Source organism: Charadrius vociferus, unplaced genomic scaffold (genome assembly GCF_000708025.1).
Source record: "Charadrius vociferus isolate BGI_N301 unplaced genomic scaffold, ASM70802v2 scaffold129, whole genome shotgun sequence".
In the NCBI taxonomy this organism is placed as follows: Eukaryota; Metazoa; Chordata; class Aves; order Charadriiformes; family Charadriidae; genus Charadrius; species Charadrius vociferus.
The window spans coordinates 3,919,711-3,938,745 of NW_009661374.1; the positions used below are offsets into that span (position 1 = coordinate 3,919,711).

The 19,035-nt window shown below is 34.5% G+C and overlaps 1 protein-coding gene across 1 annotated transcript in view; it reads left to right on the forward strand.

Moving 5' to 3' along the window:
• ARMC2 (armadillo repeat containing 2) overlaps positions 1–19,035 on the forward strand; it is a 63,836-nt gene that overhangs the window by 18,949 nt on the left and 25,852 nt on the right. The window contains exons 6-11 of the mRNA XM_009893869.1: positions 576–646; positions 4,447–4,539; positions 7,399–7,577; positions 8,892–8,994; positions 11,514–11,734; positions 17,088–17,233. Coding sequence (XP_009892171.1) covers positions 576–646; positions 4,447–4,539; positions 7,399–7,577; positions 8,892–8,994; positions 11,514–11,734; positions 17,088–17,233 — 813 coding nt within the window. The remainder of the gene's footprint in view (positions 1–575; positions 647–4,446; positions 4,540–7,398; positions 7,578–8,891; positions 8,995–11,513; positions 11,735–17,087; positions 17,234–19,035) is intronic.

The following is a 19,035-nucleotide window of genomic DNA, read 5'->3' on the forward strand; positions in this document are numbered from 1 at the left end:
GAAATGACAACATATGTGTTTCTTGTACTCACAGAATTAGCGACCACTATGCAGTTAGCAATAGTTTATAGGCAGACCTGAAAATTCTAATATTTGCAATAAAGGTTACTAAAGTGTTTGTTGCTTTGAAAATTCTTCTCATTAAATCTTTTAAAAGCGTTAATTCTATCAGAAGAAATCACTGTCCTTGTGAATGGATGAAGTTACAGTTTTAAGCTAGTTGAGATAATATTCAGTTAATGAAACTGATGATAAAATAAAAATTGGCTCTTTCTGAGTTTAGTTTGGTTCAGCTTTCAGTGAAAATGCTTTAGGTTTTGTGTTCCATAATGGTGACCTCTTGTGGTGTAAATATGTCAGTATTTCTGAAGAAGCTTTCTGTAATATGTACTGGAGGAAGTTGTATTTATATGTTATTTTTAATGAGCAGATAACCTACTAACTTAGCAAAATATCTTATAATTTTTTCCAATGTTACTAATATGCAGATCTCATCCTGAGTGCATGTGAAGAAAGAAGCATTTTGAGCATTGTATTCTGACATACTTTGTCTGTGTCTATACTGTATCTTTTAGTGACCAGATGAAAAAGCCTGGCACAAGATCATCGTGGCCAAGGATGACAGGCTGGAAGAGAAGAGTAACAGGTACTTCATAAGGCATTTCAATCTCCAGTCAAAAAACATGAAATACAGTCAAATAGAAATAACCTAATTTTTGTGATCTGATCTTTTTCTTCTTTATTCACCGAACAGTATTTTTTGGTTTTCCAGTTGTATTGGATTTTTTTACTGCTGTTCGTAAAGAGAAACAATATTCAAGAGCTATTCACTCTAAAAATCTGTTGATACTTTCTCTCTTGTTTTTCTTATATGTAGGCTTAAGAATTTGCAAGTCCATTAACACCTTGTTTGCCCACCACTTTTTGTAAACTGGCATAGTTGCACAGAAAGTAACAAAGTTATGCCAAGCTATATTAGCTGAAGATACAGATTCTGGATTGCCCTGTAGGGATTCATTTTGCTGATTTTACATAAGATTTTAATTCATATTTCCTGATAGCTGGCACGTTTCACACATGGGAAGTGCATATTTGAGAGTCTGGTATGGAAACCTGAAGTTTCTACTCTGCTATTGCTGTGTTTTATTACTGTTTTTCCAGAACTGAAAAGTTGCATTATTCTGGATCATTCTGGCAAAGGCTGTAATGTGTTCTGCTTTCATTTCCTTCAGAGGAGCTGAGAGTATTTACCATGTCATGGGAGTTAGTATTCTGTGGGGCTGTATTTTCTCTTTTTATAAGCCTTTTAATTTATTTGCACTATTTTATTGGTACTGTTGAAAAAATCCCTTGTGTTATTAGGATTGTTTCTTTTTATATCTACTTTTTTAACATCATGTAGTTTCCTTAGTTTGTGCGTAGTTTATCTTTAATCACAGAGTAAACAGTGGACAGCAGTAGGAATTCTCAATCATTTCTTCTCTGTAGTGGGATCCTGGGGGCATGGGGATCCTGGGGGCATGTTCATTTACAGATTATTTCTGTTTTCTGATATGATTTGTGTTTATACTTTCACATTTGAGAGAGGACATAGACTGTTTTAATACTGATGTATTTGTAGCCACTCAGTATTCCATGAAAAGGCTAAACATGATAAGTCAGGCAGTATACACAGCTTTTGGAAGCTCAGTGTTGCTAAGGCTCTTGTATTTACATGCTAAAAACAGCAACCAATAAATGTAGACTGATTAGTGATTTTTTTTTTTTTTGACCAGAATGCAAAGCTGTGGTTAAGACCTATGAAAAACTGAGACAATGAACTTCAACTTGCTGAATTCTTTTGCTTGAGTATTTTTGCTGTTGAATTGTGATTCACTCAATTAGAAGGCTCAGGACAGCTTCTGCAATATTTTAAATACAACTAGTGCCATAACTTTTTATCAGCATCTTAAAAATCTCCCAGGACTGAGATGCATGCAAATTAACAATTTTTTAATGTTGCTTTTCTTTATAATCATATATTTCCTATTCATTGTTATTGCTAGTATTAATATTGTTTAGTAAAAGCTGATTATATTTTTTTCCTAGTTACAAGAGGAATTTGTTTAAAAAAATTATGCCATTATGATTTTTAGGTTGCTATATTTTCTGATGAATGTGAGACAACTGCAGCAGAGTGGTACAAAAAAATCAGTTCTTTTTGTTCTGAACTAAAACTTGAATGGCTTTGTTAATTTTTTTTCCTAATGAGAAGTTTGGTCATATCTGCAAATGCATGCATGAACTATTCTATTTCTTGCTTAATAAAGTTAAGCATGTGCATAGTTAGAAAGTCAGCCCCATCTTTCACCTTGATAGAGGTAGTTACAAATTGGGAAGAAAAGAAATAATTGAGTCAATATGTGGGTTTTGTGGCAGGAAGGAACAGTGCAAACTATTCTAGTGTTCTCATTTCAGCTGTGCTCTTACATTGTGTGGCGCAGAACTTTCACTTTGTTGCAAATGCTGCATAGTGTTTTATTAATTAAGCTACTCATCAGTCTAAATAAGACTATTAACTCATTTGATCTAGAAAATAAAAAGGTCTGCAAAATAACAATAACATATACTAATACGTATATATGCACACACCAACAATATTTATTGTAATAACATACTCACCAGTGCATTACTTCTGAAACAGCAACATTTTTTTATAATCTGTTGAAATAGATATAATTGATAGATTCATTCTGTGTAAAATATAGGTGGACAGTTGAAGTTAATATAGATACATAAAAAGAGTCTGGATTTTTTTTTTTAAAGAGCTCACTTTTAAAATAGTCAGAAGTTTTTAATCGTTTCACTGTTTCAAGTAATGCTCAGTAGACAGTCATTTTTTAAGGTCTGAGATACTCTTCTCATGATGCAAACCTCTTAATATCAATGTTCTCATGTAGTACAGTATTTTTTGTGTTTGATAATGATTATGTTAAGAATGTACATTGTCATTTAAATGCAAGAACTAGTAATGAACAGTAGGAGACACTTTCTGATGAATCTGTCGCTTAAAAAAATGTATATATTCTAGTCTTAATGGCTTTCTTCATGGTACTTAATGGAGTTCTGTGACTTTTATTTCACTGTTTAAAAAAAAAAAAGAAAATGACAACAAGCCAAACCCCATCTTTGTAACAGCAGTTTTGGTTGCCTGCAAAATAAGGAGTTTCATCTAATCTTGAACTCCAAAAAGATGCCTACATGCACCATGTAAGCAGTTGTTAGATCCTTTAAAACTCAAGTTGTGCAGAAAGTCTGGTTCTCCAGCTGTAGTGGGCCAATGCTCAAGACCAGAGTTGTGTCACATCACATAGTGCCAGGTGAATGTGAAAGGGGTGTTCAGCAAGACGGAATAATTCCTAGTGATATTGCATCCATATGAAACTCAATCCTGGAATCCATTTTTTAAATAAACCGTGTGTCACCAACTCATTTGTCCGACCTGAAAACAGATCCACGCTCCCAGTCTTGTGTCCAGGGGAATTATAGGCTGCTGATTTTTTTGGTCTACCAATTTTTAACTTGATGTCTGCTGATAGACTTTCTTTGTCTTTTCTTTTTGAAGCAAAGTATAAAAAAAGCTGAAATATTTTTTAAAACTTCTCTTTGTGAAATGGACAAGGTTTGTGATAATGAAGGTAGCTCTTTCTCAGTCACTGTGGAAGAAATTGGTTGAGGGTGGCCAAGAAAACTGGGAGTTGGTTGCCTTCAAGGCTTCTGACATCTGACATGGAGGCAAAACATCTGTCAGATATCTGTAGTTTCCTGTTGATTTCTCAAGATGCTGTGTGAGAAATTGTTTAATGTAACAAAGAGTAGGAGGAAAACATGCATTTTACAAAAATTTAGTTGAGAAGTTCTCACAACTAATTGCATGAAGTCGTGAGAGTTGCTAACTGGATGTAATAGCTAGCGAGACTGTTTTTCCCTAACTGACCAAAGAGTCAGTTAACCAAGCTTAGTGTAATATTGTGCATGTGTACTAGATAAAATCATACGATCCTAGAGGATTGTCTGTAGTATGGATATTTTTTAACACAGAATAAGCTGTCACGTGGACACAGAGCTGAAAAATAGTAGGACATGTTGATGGGGAAATAGTCATTACTTTCCAATTCAGCTATCAAATGAAACATTAATGTTGGCAAACAAAACCAAATCTGGCTTTACAGTACAGCTTTACATATCAAAACATTTATCCATCTAGTTTTGTTTGAAACCTATGTTTTTGAGAAGATGTAAAAAACCAAAAAGCTTGAGTAGGTAGAATAACCCTGAATATAGCAAAATAGGACTTTTTTAGATATTTTTTTTCTGACTGATGAATAAGGTATTTATGGCTATTTATTTGTATAAAAGTTGAAACCTTCACTGAATATGTTCTTTTGTTTTGAATGTATTTTGAAGGCTTAGAGGATGAAACAAGAATAAATGAATCAGAAGAGGAAGAAATCTTTTGGCAAAGAAAGATTCTACCAATTCTGCATGAACTGGAAAAAGGTGGGTAACACTGTTCTTGAAAGGTGTATTTTCTGTACTACTTCCTGCAGGAAACATGGGGACTCATTTGTGTTTACTACAAAAGAATAACAGTAGTTGGACTGTGTAGCTTCTTATGCTTTCCTATGTTCAGTGACTTTGCAGTGTAAAATTGGCCTGGGCAACTGTCTCTACGTGGCCCTGCTTGAGCAGGGGGGTTGCACCAGATGACCCCCAGAGGTGCCTTCCAACCTCAACTGTTCTGTGATTCCCTAAAAAATAAATACTAGTTTAGAGAAGATCTTGTCTGGTTAAATTGCCTTATTTTAGACAACATAGCTCTGCCATCTTAGCAGTCAGTGATGAGGTAATAATTTTAAGAGTAAAGTACTGCTCAGATTCACTGTTTTAAGCATAGACTGTATTCAAGGTCGAAAACTAAGGAAATCTTAATGAAGGTTTCCATCTGTGCTTAGTGTTAGATGTCTCAGAAAAGTATGCAATGACCCAGAATATTGAAGCAAAATTGGGTAAATCAAGTATGGTTTGAAAGATCGCACTCTGAAATCCATTTTAGCATTTCATTCGAAAGATTGTTTAGGTGACTTCTGTAGACATTATATTTATTTGAATGGTGGGAAAGAATAGAAAGTAGATTTGTTCTTACAACTCATTAAAAGTGAGTGTTTTACGGGATCTCTTCCAGTGTTCATTATAGCATGGTACAGATTAGAATATTTTTTTTTGCATAATTTCGCAGATGTTGATGAGTATGAAACACCTGTATAGTACTGAGTGATTCCCCAAATATATCATTATTGTAAAAAGACAGGATTCTCATTCCCACGTCTGTCAGTGATGTGTAGAAAAACAGTGATCAGGAAATTTGAAAACAGCTATGCAACTTCACATTTTACTTGCTTAATTCTGAGATTGTCAGGTATGAGCCACTAAGTTTAAGTATTGCATAGTGAGATGTTCTTTATAGGTAAGCAAAATATCATTTAGAGGTAAAATCTAATCATGTCTTTCCCTTGTCATGAACGTAACTAAGGTAAATCAATTTTCATGCCCCTTTTCCTCAGTCTTTACTTGATTTGGTTAGTGTGTTGGGGTTTTTTTAGCTTTTTTAAAAAATTGATTGTGGCTTAGTTTTTCTAATAATAGATGAAATTATCGAATGATATTTTCTTACCAGTTCACTGGTTAAGAGTTGTACTGCTTCTTGAATATTTGCATAGATTGTAACTGAATTGCATCTTTGCCTCTTGCAGTGGCGTGTTATATTGCTTTATTTAGGCTGTTTACTGCACAATCACAGTTTTTCCTATCCAAATGAATATTAGAATTCCATAATTTTAATGTTTTGAGTGGATCTGTTGGTAATTCAATATTTTTTTAATTTTCTGTGCAGTCACTTGCTTCATACATTTCAGCTAATTCCCTGCACATGCATTTAGGTCACAATTAATTTTTTATATATTGATAGAAAAGCCTTTTTCTTCCCCTTCTCCCTTAAAAATATTTGCAGAAAACCTTCCATTAAAAAAAAATAAATCTGAAGTTTAACCTGAAACTTAATCGTTGTCTAAAATCTTATGAATATCATCTGCTTGAGATGATTGTTATATGACAGAAACAAATAGAACCCCTAAGTCTGTTTTTCTAGAGGAGAAACTTTTTGTTACATTTCAGAAGTCAAGGGAGGATAAGCTTCAAAAGTGACCCATGGGATGACTGATGAATAACTTTTATTGTTGTTAATTTTGATGAAATGGAGTAGAGACCTTTTGACTTTGGTTCCTTGCCACTCCTGTTTCACAGTGTACTGGAGCAGAAGGTTTAGAATCATGCTAAATTTTGTTAAATTTTCTGTCATGATGAGAGTAGAAATGGAATAGTCATTGCTGTTCCTTGAGTATGATGACTGCAAATTGAGAGCTTCCAGACACTGCTCAGCATGAGAGGTGGGTCCTTGAATCTGCCGACAGGTTTGGGTCCTTAGATACAATGTTTTCTGTTGTAATTTATTGTCCATACCTATTTCATCACAAGAGCTTTGCTTCCTTGAATGTGGCTATTTCAGCTGGTAGATACATCCTGAGTAAATGCAGAGTTTTTACAGGCGGTTTAAGTGAGTTTACATGGTGCTTTATTAGTGTCACCTTATAGACAAAAGCAAACGTAAGAAAAGAAAAAAAGAAAAACCCTTGCTCTTAAATTTTAAAAATACGCAAGACCTTTCCTTTTCCCTCTAAAGTAAAAATGTACATGATTCCATTGTGTTGAGATGCAGATTTTGTAATAAGTCTACTGCAGGTTTTATTTTTGTATTTTTTAAATAGTATCTGAGGGACTTGGGTTAGGATGTAGCTGACTTTTTTGTCAATAGGCCAACAGTCCACTCAAATATATCTTGCACCTCTACTATGCATTGCGGAGTTCTGACAAGTTTTTACATTCACTTGTTCTTAATCCCAGCAAGGTTTGATATATTAGGTTATGTATATGGGCAGAAAAATATTCCTTAACTGTCTCTTTTTCACATGTAATGTTTGGTGGAGTTCTTCAAAGAAATATATTCAGATTCACAGTTTTCTGGTACATGTTTGGTCAATCTGGTTAAGCATTAAAGGTTAGTTTCATTTTAGCTTTGGCTCTGTGACTTCTTGCCTTGAGTCTCTTCTTTTTGAAAGAGCAGAATAAAACTCTGAGGATCGCGTTATCATTTTAAGATATTTATTGGGTGCCTTATTATTTTGTTGCTGTTCAACCCATTCTTTGTTTTGTTCTCCTGTGTCTTTGTCTACTGAGATGCTCTGCAAAAGGTGGCACTGATAATTATTTTTTATTTTTCTCTCCCTTTCCACCCCCTTCAAGTGGAAGACAATATAGAAAATCTTTGTCTGGCTTGCACCAAGCTCTATCAAGCCTTGAATGAAGGAAATATACTTGGAAAAAGGTTTAAAAGAAGAAGTGTGCTTTTGAAGATACTATATAAACTTGTAGACATTGATTCAGATCCACTTTGCCTGAAGCTGGCAAAGATTATTCTGGCTGTAAGTGTTTTAAAATGCTGTTTGGTAGAATGTGAGGCTCAAAATTGTGAATTACAACTTGCATTTGATTTTTCATTTCATACTTGTAAACTGTGACTAAACTAACCCTTTCCTAAGCACAATTTCTTGCCATATGGATACTAGTCTCCCATTCATCCTGATTGGCACTTGTTGGAGCCTGTTTTTTGCTGAGAAGTTAAGTCTGGGGGAGGAAGGAGGGACACAAAATAGGATAGCTAGTGTATGGTGGCAGGAATATTGCTTAAGCATGGAAAAGAGACAGTGTCCCAAGATGGGATACACATGCAGGGATTTAATCAAAATAATTTAAAAAAATTACACATGGAAACGAAGCTTAGTTTTTCAATAATATCTTATTGTTATTAAACACCTTTATCTGAAAATATCAAAACTTTTTTTTTTGTAAAGTGAGTAAGTGTAGTTATCTCTTTCTCTAGTATTTCCAGTTAAAACTCTCAATTAAGTTGATGCTTTTGAACCTGCTGGTTCAGCTTGTACTATGTATGTATGGACAGTCACTGGTGAAAGGATACCGGCTAGCATTGTGTTGTAAACATTTTCGTAATTAGTGTGTGTGCGTGTGTGTATTGGGGGGGAGGGAATCCTTTAAGATAGCATGTGTTATTTTAATCAGAAGATATAATTATCTATTCAGATACTGCACAGATGTTGAGGTGCTTAAAAAAAAAAAAAAACATTGTTGCAGACATTTTTTGGTGGAATCTTTTAAAAATCATGAACAAGAGAAGAAATTGCCCTTGAACTGCAGAGAAGAGATTTCTCATTGTAGTTTTAACGCTTTTACTTCCCTTTCATGATCTCTCAATGGCCATTAGTACATCATAAGATCTTGTTTTCTGATATTTGAGAATAACTTTATTATGACATGTACTGTTGTGCTGGAGTTCTCTGTGGTATGACCATAGATGCCAAACCAGTGAATGCCATGCAGAATTTCTTTCTCAGAGTGAATTAGAGAAGAAAAAAAAAAAAAAGGTGTAAGTTATTGATATACTACCAGCAGAAAACACATAAAAAGTTGATATATAATCTGTTATTTTAAAGTCAGTCAGCACAGCTCACTTAAATAGAGCTTAAACCAGCTAGGTTTCAGAGTCCTTTAATTCTGCAAACTTTTCAGTTTGGCTCAGTGTACTGTCAGGATTTCAGCTGGAATTGAATAGATCTGTGAGAATACAAGTTTGCCATGGTGTCTGAACTTGTAAAATGTTATGGTGCGTTTTTGTATGTAGATTTCAGTTGTGATTTTTATGTCTTTTACTTCCTTTGCAGATGAAAGTGGATGGAAAAAATCTTCTCAGTGCTTGCAAGCTTGCATTTAAAATTTGCAGGAATGAAAAAAATGATTACATCATTCAAAATGATAGATTATTGGGTATGTATTCTGTTCTGTATATGTTGAATTTCAATAGTTAGACTGATCATCTTTCAAGAAACATTCTCGGAGTTATTGCACTAAAAATCGCCTACTAAGTCAAACTAACAGTCCATCCAGTCTGGTATTCTGTGCCTAATGATGGCAATAGGGGATGCTGTTTAGGGATAGCATGGAACCCTACGTGTTTTCCATGATATGTTTCCCCTGTACTACCCCAGCATACAGAATTGTTACATTCTCTTAGGGACATTAGATGATGCATCCCTGCCTAATCCTTTTTAGTCTCTGTTTATCATTCTTCTGTTCATTAATTTGTCTAATTCCTTTTTAACGTTCTGATTCTGTCTGCCTCTACTATCTCATAGAGCAACAAGTTCCGGAAGTTCTTTGTCTGCTGTTTTAAACCTATCTGCTTTTCATCATGCCCCTGCTTGTAGTTCTGCAGGATTTGTAAGAGTTTATACATTCAGCTTACACTTCATGATTTTTTCAAACCGTGGTCATATCATGTCTCTGCCTTCTCCTCTTCAGATTGAGGCACCTGAGCCTTTTAGCTCTCTCTTTGAAAGGATACTGTGTTATTCTCTCAGTTGTTTTAGTAGCCCTTCTCTATACCTTCTCCAACTCCAGTAGATCCTCCTTGAGATGTACAGAACGAAATTGTCTATACAAGTTAGGACGCGTCTGCACCAAATTTTATAGAAGCGAAATAATGCTGTGTTGCTGACCATCATCAGGAAGGATATTGAGAATAATCAATGGCTTTTTTAGCTGCTGCTGGACATACAGCCAGTAGTTTTGGAGAATTGTCAGCAATGGCTCTAAGATCTCTTTTGTGATTGTAACTGTGTTTGTGTCATCCACACACCCCTTGCAAATATGAGAAATATGAAGAAAATGGTAGTGTATGAATGATACTCAGTATCAATTGATGGTCATTCCTTTCATTAAAACTTCATTATATTTTACTAATGTAGGCCTTGACCTTGCAAGCATTTATTGCAAGTGCGTAAGTTAAAGCATATGCGTGTATCTGCTTAAATAGATGAGAGTATTTATGGTCCTAAAGTTTCGTATGTGAGTGTTGTCAGAAATAAAGACTGGAGAAACCTTTCCAGCAGTAAGATCAACAGGAAAGGACTCGGAGAAAAGAGAACAGGTCAGATAGCTCAAATGACTTCGGATACTAAAAACTACAGTTTTGCAGAGATCAACATCATACAAAAATCTAGACAAGTTGAGTGGTTGTGCCTGTGTAAGCATTGTTAGGTTTTTTTTGCTCTCATTTCCATCTTCACTCACTTTTCTTTCACTTCCTCTTCTTTCCCTGTATTTTAAAAAATAATGAAGGAAAGAGCATTTTTAGTAGGGTTTTATTTGTTTATTCACTCTTTGTTTTGGACCCACCTTATCCAGGCCAAGGACACGAACCTGGGTTATCATCTTAATCACCCAGATTCCTGTTGCAGTCACTGGGTTATAGATTCAATGTATTTTTCTTCCTCTGGCCCTGTGAACTATTTATGTGCAGTGGAGCAGCTCCAGAAGAATAAATAAATTAACCATTCATCCTGAAATAGACAACTACTGTTCAAGACCCTGTTTGATACTGAGCAGAGCAGGGACCTGAAGCTGATTTCTCACATTGCAACAACCCGAGTGATTTAGCTGACTGATAGGCAGTTGGTGAGGGTGAGAGTTTGGCCAAGAGCCTAGACTGTGTGTACTTCATCCATATACACCCATATACTTGAGCTGAGAAAGAAAAAGCTTTAGAAATTTCTTAGGTTTCATGAGACTGGAAAATGTTTTTATTCAACTGGATGGAACGCAGGAAGTAGAAGTAAACATCAGTTTCAATCAGTTATTAGAAATTCAAAAGTATAAATTTGGTTAGGATTACTTGTTTATTTAGGATACACCCATCAAATTCAGAATGTGTCAGTTTGACTGTGAAAGATACACTGGGCTTGTTGCTAACAGCTGTTAATTTTAACATTTCAGATATCTGACAGTGGTAGCATAAAGCAAAACTTTTACAGCAACTTTACCTACATGAAAAGTAAATCTAAAAAGGCTATGAGCAGACTTCAAATGTGAGATTTGATTGAGGCACCTCTGCTTCTTAGTGCTCCATTTGAGATGCTTTAAGACGTTTGATTTTTAAGGAAGTAGTGGGAATAAACGTCTTCAGAATTCCTCAAGTTCAGTACATAAATTCCAGGCACACACAGTCACTTTTGCAAATCTGAGGATTTCAGTGTTTATTGCTATGTGTTTACAACTGGTGCTCGTTCTTGAAGCCTGGGAGAAAAAAAAGTCAGGCCCATTCTCTTATTCATCAATAATTGTTTCTTGGTTTCAATCCAAATACCCAATTTTTCTAGCCCACTTACTAGAAATGTAAGAGTTGAGTCTGAGGGTTTTTTTTCCCAATTGTTAATCTTTTCAATGACTGGACTGTATCAAATATAAATGTTAATATTAGGCTTTCTGAATAATGATTTTCCTTTTAGATTGTTTGTTGGAGGTCCTGAGAACTGAAGATCTACAAAAAAACAATGAAGCTTTCCTGTATTGCATGGGAGCTATAAAATTCATGTCTGGAAATGCAGTACTCCTTAATGAAATGGTCAACAAAGGAGCTGTTGAAATGTTGCTGCAATTAATGAAGCAGATTAATAATATAAAAGAGAATGACACATATTTCTCCAACTTGGGCCACTTATTAGTCCAGGTTAGCATTTACTTTTATTTCTAAAAGTACACACTTCAAGGGCAAATTAAAAATTTAATTAGAGGAGATAAGCTAACCCTGTGTGCCACTGACAAAGTTGTACCTGTATTTGAATAGACTTCTTTTTAAGGTGTTTACATGAAGTTGTTCAGGACCTAAATTTAATTATAATAGATATTTTTGTGTAGTCAACTTTAAAGGCTTTAGAAATTCTGAAGTTAACAGAAATATTCTTAGGTACCTAATAAAACCAGTTTCTTAATATTGCTTTCTGGTGCCGACAATGTTCTGGATATTATACTAAACAGATAAAAATGTGCTCCCTGTCTAAATTCTTATAAATACAAACTGGTTCTGCAATACTCTAGGAGATTACAAAAAGCTTTATATTGCAAGAATAATGCATTTTCAAAAATGCATAGGAAAATATAGCTATGCTTCTTTGATAAAATGTTTTTGAAGAACTGTAATTTAAGGAAAAGGTAGTTGTAAAAGCCAACACTTTTGAAGGCAGCTGGCTCAAAACTGTCTTTTCACCTATGAGGTACCTTGATGAGTGGTAGCTATGAAAACTAATACTTTGCCCTAAAACTGTTTGAACCTTTAGGAAAAAAATGGTTATGTAGCTAAATCTTAAGTTATACATAGGCTGTTGGTTTTTTGTGTTTGTCAAGGATTTGCCAGGTAGATTCCTGGCATTTGTCTTGGAAATTATTGATGTAAAGATTACTGAATGGTGTAATTGTAAGCTTTTGCGGACTTCATAAGGAAATATATTGGCAATTTTCTGACGTAGTGTTTACGCTACATTTCTCTATTAATTATGCCGGGTTTCTTTAATTCTCTACTAACTTACAAACAAGGGATTTTAGACTACTTGAAATGATAAAATGGATAGCTTACACCATCACATTACTATTACTGATTTTTGTCACTTTACTTTAGTGGAGCTATGAGGTATGTCTCTGCAGAATAGTGTGTATCGTCTTAATACAAACATAAACAGATTGGGAGTTGATATGAAGCACTGAATGAAGTGATGTGGCTTAATACTTACATTTGGCTAAGGAAGTCCCAAACCGGCAAATTGCTGAAGACTGGGAGAATGTATGATGAAACTGGAAATTTTGTGCTGCTTGTGTTCCTATTTACTTTCCTATCTGGTCCTATCATCATTAAGTTCCTATATGAATCACAAATTTCTCTTTTATATGTTTCTGTCTTTAGAACTGGGAATGTTAACTTTCTTGTGGCACTGGGAATTCTCCAAACAATTCTAAGATCATCTGCGACGTTTTGTTGATATCATACCTTATTATTCTATACAAAAATTGTATATGGGATTTCCAAGCTGTCTTTTTCAAGAGAAGGTGTCCAAACATCAGGTCTGCAAGTAATCCATATATTAATGACCATACTTTTCTTGAACGCTGCGAGTTAGACTTTTTAAGTCCCAGTACTGCTTTAGGCTATCAGTTTAGTTAGAAACCCCCTTTTGAAAAGTACTGGGGAGGGATTGGGTGTCTAGGATAGATTCTATTCTCAGTGTAATTTGCAAGGTGATAGACAGTCATTTAAAACACCGAAACAATAAGTAAAGTAAGTTTAGATGAAGAAGTAGATTATGATGCCTCACATACGGAAGTTGTGCAGCTATTTCAGTGAGTGGAAATTTAGGTTGTAGTTCTGGAAGGCATTTTAAAAACTAAATTAGAGATATATATCCTGTATCTCTTTTCATGTCTATATAGTTTAAAAATATTTGTCCTTCTGAGGGCAGGAAGGGGATGGTTAAAAGCAAAGCATATTACTAGCATATTTGCTAGCTACTGTTGGCATTGATCATGTAATACGTTTAATGGGAATCCTGTTGAGTAGAAAGATATGGAAATTTATATTAAGTAGATATTGGGGCATTTAAAAATAACAAATGATGTCCAAGTAATAAAACTAATTATTTTATTATTAAGATTATTTTAATCTGTTAGACTAGCTGTCTGAGCTTCCCCATGACTTTGCAGAAATGTTTTTTTCTTGCATTATTTGTATGTGGATAAATTTAGTTTTTTAAATCAAGGGTTTAATTTGCAAATATGTGAAAGAAAAATGTTGTATTTTACACTTTTGTTTGGGGTCATTATTATTTCTGCTGTTTTCAGTGTGATTGGAAGTGTAGCAAAACTATTTTGTACGGTTTGAGTAGACTGGCTGTTTCTAAAAAGGCCTCCAGTCTTTTGTGGAAAAGTCAATACTGACAACTGTCTCTTATTGAGGTTGCTGTTCAACTTGTTTGGATTCTCTTTTGTAGTAGTACAGATACTTCATGTTTCCTCCTCTTGTGATTATTAGTGTTTATTAGTGAAAATCAGTGATTCCTGCTTCTATGGAATTCCTGTGTGATTTTCTGATATCAGTTTCTTCAACGAATCTACACTATGTGCACCATTTCTTCCATGTGAGTTAATTGTTCAGTCATCATAGGCAGATGTAGGAATAGTTCTGTTTTCAGGGTTATAGATCGAAGAAAGTTTCTTTTGTGATTCACGTCTTCAGAATAAAGGAAGTTTTTGTGGCGCACTTCAACTTGTAGCACCAGTGACATACAGAAATAATGAATGAATAAATACAAGCCTTCAGGAGTATAGAGGAAATTATATTGGAGAAGAAAAACACCTTAAATAGGCACAGTGGTCTCTGAGGGAGGCTCTGCCATCTCTTAATCTTGATAACTGAGGTATCTTAGTTAACTGGGACCAACAGTTCATTCTTTAACTGTATAATTGCACAATCACCAGATGGCAGTGTTATACATAAACTTGCCCGGTCTTTTTTGTGGGAATAAAGTCCCTCTCTGATTTCGTCATTGTTACACAATGGATTTTATGCAGAATTCCCACAATACAATAATAAAAATGTTTGTAATAATAATTATTTTTCCTTAATAGAGGACATGAAACCAAGGTCATCTTTGACTCATTTTATGTTGCCTCACTTAATAATCTGATTATATTTATGTGAAGTATGGTAATGCTTATTCAAAAGCCAAGGCTTTTGAAATGTCACTGACAAGAGTTAACAAGTACTCCATGTTCCTTCATTGCAAAGCACTTAAATATCTTCTGCTTTAAAAGTAGCATTTGTCTGCTGTTAAATTTTCTGTTTGGGTGAATTTGATCTTTCACATGGCAACAGAAGGATTAGGGCTGGTGGGGATTACTAGAGCCAATTGTTATGCATTTCTCCCTGAATCATGGTGTCTGCTTGAAGCAATCAGAGTATCTCTTGAATTCATCTGCTGTCTGGCTAGCTTCTATTATTTTTTTAATTTGTACTCTTCAAATTCCACTTGTGTACTAACTGTTCTTTTGTGTTCTTATATGAACTTCTGAATTTCATTGTCTCGCACATTTAAGTGTATATGTTATTTTGCATTGCTTTTCCTTTCCAACCTATCTTTGTATGAGGATGCCTCTTGATAGAATTTACTGCTGGAGGATTTTGAATGCCTAACTGTCTCAGGCAGTGAAAAATTTTACTGTCTTTTTGGAGACCTCTGCACCATTATCAATTGATAAAGATTTCATTATCAATTGATAAAGATTTTTTTTTTATTATTATTATTATCTAAGATGTAAGGTTTATTGCTGCAGTGAAAGCCCTGGTCTAGGTTTGGACAACACTTTTAATATGTGGTTTATCCTTCATTTTCTTTATTGTGAAGTTTAGCTAGACCTTAACAAATATCATCCTAGGCTGACTGTGAACATCTTGTATGTGAGCACTGAATGGAGTCTTCTGTGGAATTTTTCCACCAAAACTTTTGAATAGCAACGTATTTGATCAGAATATTTTTATTTTAAAATATTTCTCCCATATTGTGTTGGTTTTTGAAGCATTGTGACTTGTGAAAGAATGCATATCTGGAATTATGGTTTTTGCAGTTGTTTAGTTAAAATAACAAAAAAATCCAGGTGTTGCCTTAAAATATGAGCAATATGAAGCAAATGGCTTCCATAGATTCCATTTCTGTTTCTTCTGAATATAGTACACGTTTCATATTTAGTGCTGAAATTAAATCCATTCACATACCACATTCACATTATCGCATTATTTTTTTTTTCCCTCTGTACCTTGCTTATCCATTTTGACCCATTGTTCCTTCTCCTACTGGTCCATAACCATCGTGTGGTTATTGAAGAGGTACAGTTTTGTCAAATTTGTTGGCATATGACAGCAAATTTGAAAGCTGCTGGAGAACAGACAGAAGTGCATAGAATCCTATGAGCAAAAGCTCCTCAAACACAATTTAGCCTGCTCTTTGTCAGATTTTTCCTTTAAAATTAGCAATTGCATGTCACTGGACAAGCAGTCCAATTCAGTGATAAAATACTTTATTTCTAAAGTCTTTTGTGATTACAAACAATTTGAACGGATATTCTTTGTACCTTATCAACCTACATTTAAACCAAATTGAAGTTAAATACCTTACTCTTAGAATAAAGAAAATTTGAAGAATTCCCATATTCACATTGGATTAAATGACTTCACGTTAATTTTATAGTAAGTTCTGGTTTAGATCAACAGTTAGTTTACATGTCATTGCCTGTCTGGCTTTGGCATTTGAAAACCCTTACCTTGGAAGACAACCAGAATATTTCAAAATATGCATTAGCTGGTTCATTTTGCATATCTATGAGTGATAGATATTGTATGCTTAAAACTTCTTGAAATAGAACAGTATCTTATAAAAATATTTTGGTTTCTCCAACATAAACTTGAGGACTTAAGCTTTTCATTTTTATACTGTTTCAATAGTGGATTTCTCGTGATCTTGATTAACTTTTAAATGTTTTAATTGAAATAAATTTTATTGTCTTTTAAAATCAATTCATCTTAATTTGCAACTTATAGTTATTACCAAAATTTGTATTATATAATAGTACTAATTTTCAAGACTTAAATGTAAATTTGCAAAATCAGACATTATGCAAAAAATCACTTAACTATCCACGGCATTTCACCTAATTTCCAATAGGTATGTGGTTGTATACATGCATATGAGATTTTAAATCATATGAAAGATCACGTTTCCCTCAAAGAAGGAGGTTGCGTGCAGCAAAGACCAGTATCAATCTTTAGTTTTTCAAACAATTATTTCAATACACACAATTTTGTTAGTTACCCATTTCCTGTTAAAATTTATTGGTAGGTACATACCTGCAGAATGTTAACAGTGCGTTCGGAGTGCCTTAGATGTTCTAAATGAGATCTGAGCTTTATTAAATTTTCAAAACAGTGTGGATTCTGTTGTAAGCAGCTGTGATTAATAAATCTTTAAATATTCTATATGCAGCTGACAGCTACTTTGCGAAACTTGGCTGACTTACCTCCGGCAAGATGCCAACTCATTTCCAGTGGTGCAGTCTCTGAGCTCTGTGTGGCGCTAGAGCAGCGTATGAATGATAAGGATGTATGCACCTATATTGTCAGGATATTCAGGTACGTATAGAGCACAGTGCTATTTCTGCATGCCGTCAAGTCAGTGTTACTGCTTCAAGTGACCTCAAAGAGGGCAGGATCAAGCACTAAAATCGGAAGTTTTACATTGAATTGTTTTTTAAAAAGCTCTGTGTAGTTTTTAATGATTTTGTATTATAATTGTGTCTATTAATACTGATAGAATTGTTTAATTGTAGCCATACAAAGCTGGATTCATTGTCCCTGTGAAAAGTGGGGTTTTTTTATTGTCATTCTTTGATCTCACAGATTCTGATTGAGGTTTTTAAAGTACCAGTTCTTATATTTTAAAGCTGCATAAATTATTAAGTATTTATTAGTCCTGTTTTTAGGATTAATAATGTTTTGTTGTTAAATAGCCATGTTTGAAAAAAACAAATGAGAGAAATTACACAAGTTTAAGTTATATTGGGGACTGTGTATTGTGAAATAAAATACAAAAGTGAAAATGTGATCAGCGTTCATTGTTTTGAGCTGTCACAGAGTGTTTGAGGAGATTAATCTGTGGGATCAGGGCTTGAGTGTGCAGATGGAAGCACTGAAAGAATCTCAGTTTCATGAGCAGCTCAGTGACTGCTTCCCAAGATGTGCTTTTTAGAGGGAGATCAGTATGAGTGAATCACCCAAGAAGATCCTTTTGTAGTCTGAATAGTTCCTCAGTCAAAAATCTTCCAGTTACCAAGCACCAACTTGTAATGTCCAATGCTAAATGGGCTTGCAGACAATGTAAGGATTTTTGAAGAAGCTGTTAAATTAACTGTTGGTAATTTCAGGAGGAGCTGGGTTATAAGCATAATTTATGAATGCAGTTCTGGATGAAGTATTTGCTGTTGCTGCTTTGTTATTGTATTGAGTCATGTTGCCTGTGGCTCCATGTTCACTGAGATTCTGCTATGGACTTTTTTTTCCCTGTTCAGCCCCTCCAAATTATCCATCTCCTTGTTAGATGAGATTAGGTTGTGCTTTGAAGAGCAACTACATAAGGGACTGCCGTTCCTTCCTCTCTACAGCTAAAAACAGGCAAATCTGGTCCTTTGCTGTTTGTGCTACCTGTGAAGCATGTGAATTACTTCCCCAGTTCCATGCCACCTTGTCCACATCTTTATCTCTGATTTTGTTCCTAAAAATGTGTTGAGTTCTAGCAGTGATTGCAGCACTTTGAGCATATTTGCTTCTTCTGAGGAGAGAGCATTTCTTCTACTTGGAAAATGCCATGAAAAGTGGGGTAATGGGTTTGTAATTAAATGTAACCATTATTTATACTGTAATTTTGACAAGGACATTTACTTGATCTGGAATTCAGTATGGAGCAAAAGTAATTTGTCTTATTTAAAGTTTCTTACTGCTTCATTTTTATTTTTCTTAAGTTTAGTGAACTACATGCTCTGAGGATACAAATTAGCCATAAAATCAATTTAATTAGTTTCCTGGAAATTGCAGTCACACAAAAAAATTATACTATGCAGTACAGAGCACAGATTTGAATTTTGTTTTGTCTTCTAGTAACACAAAATAATTATTCTTTTGTCTCAGTCAGTAACTTTAGGCCACTTCTTTGTAGAGAATATATTCAATCTATTCAGATTATTCATTTCTCTAAGTCTATAAGTCTTGCTGTAATGGGTTGTAATTGAACATCAGATATTTGCTGGTTTTGACTATGTGGGAAGTAAGAGGTTATTCGAGTTTGTTCTATTATTGAAGTATTTCTGGTATGACCAAATCATGTCCAGTTCTCTATTTCTGCAATGGTCAAGGTGAGCAGTGTAGGGGAGCAGCTGTTA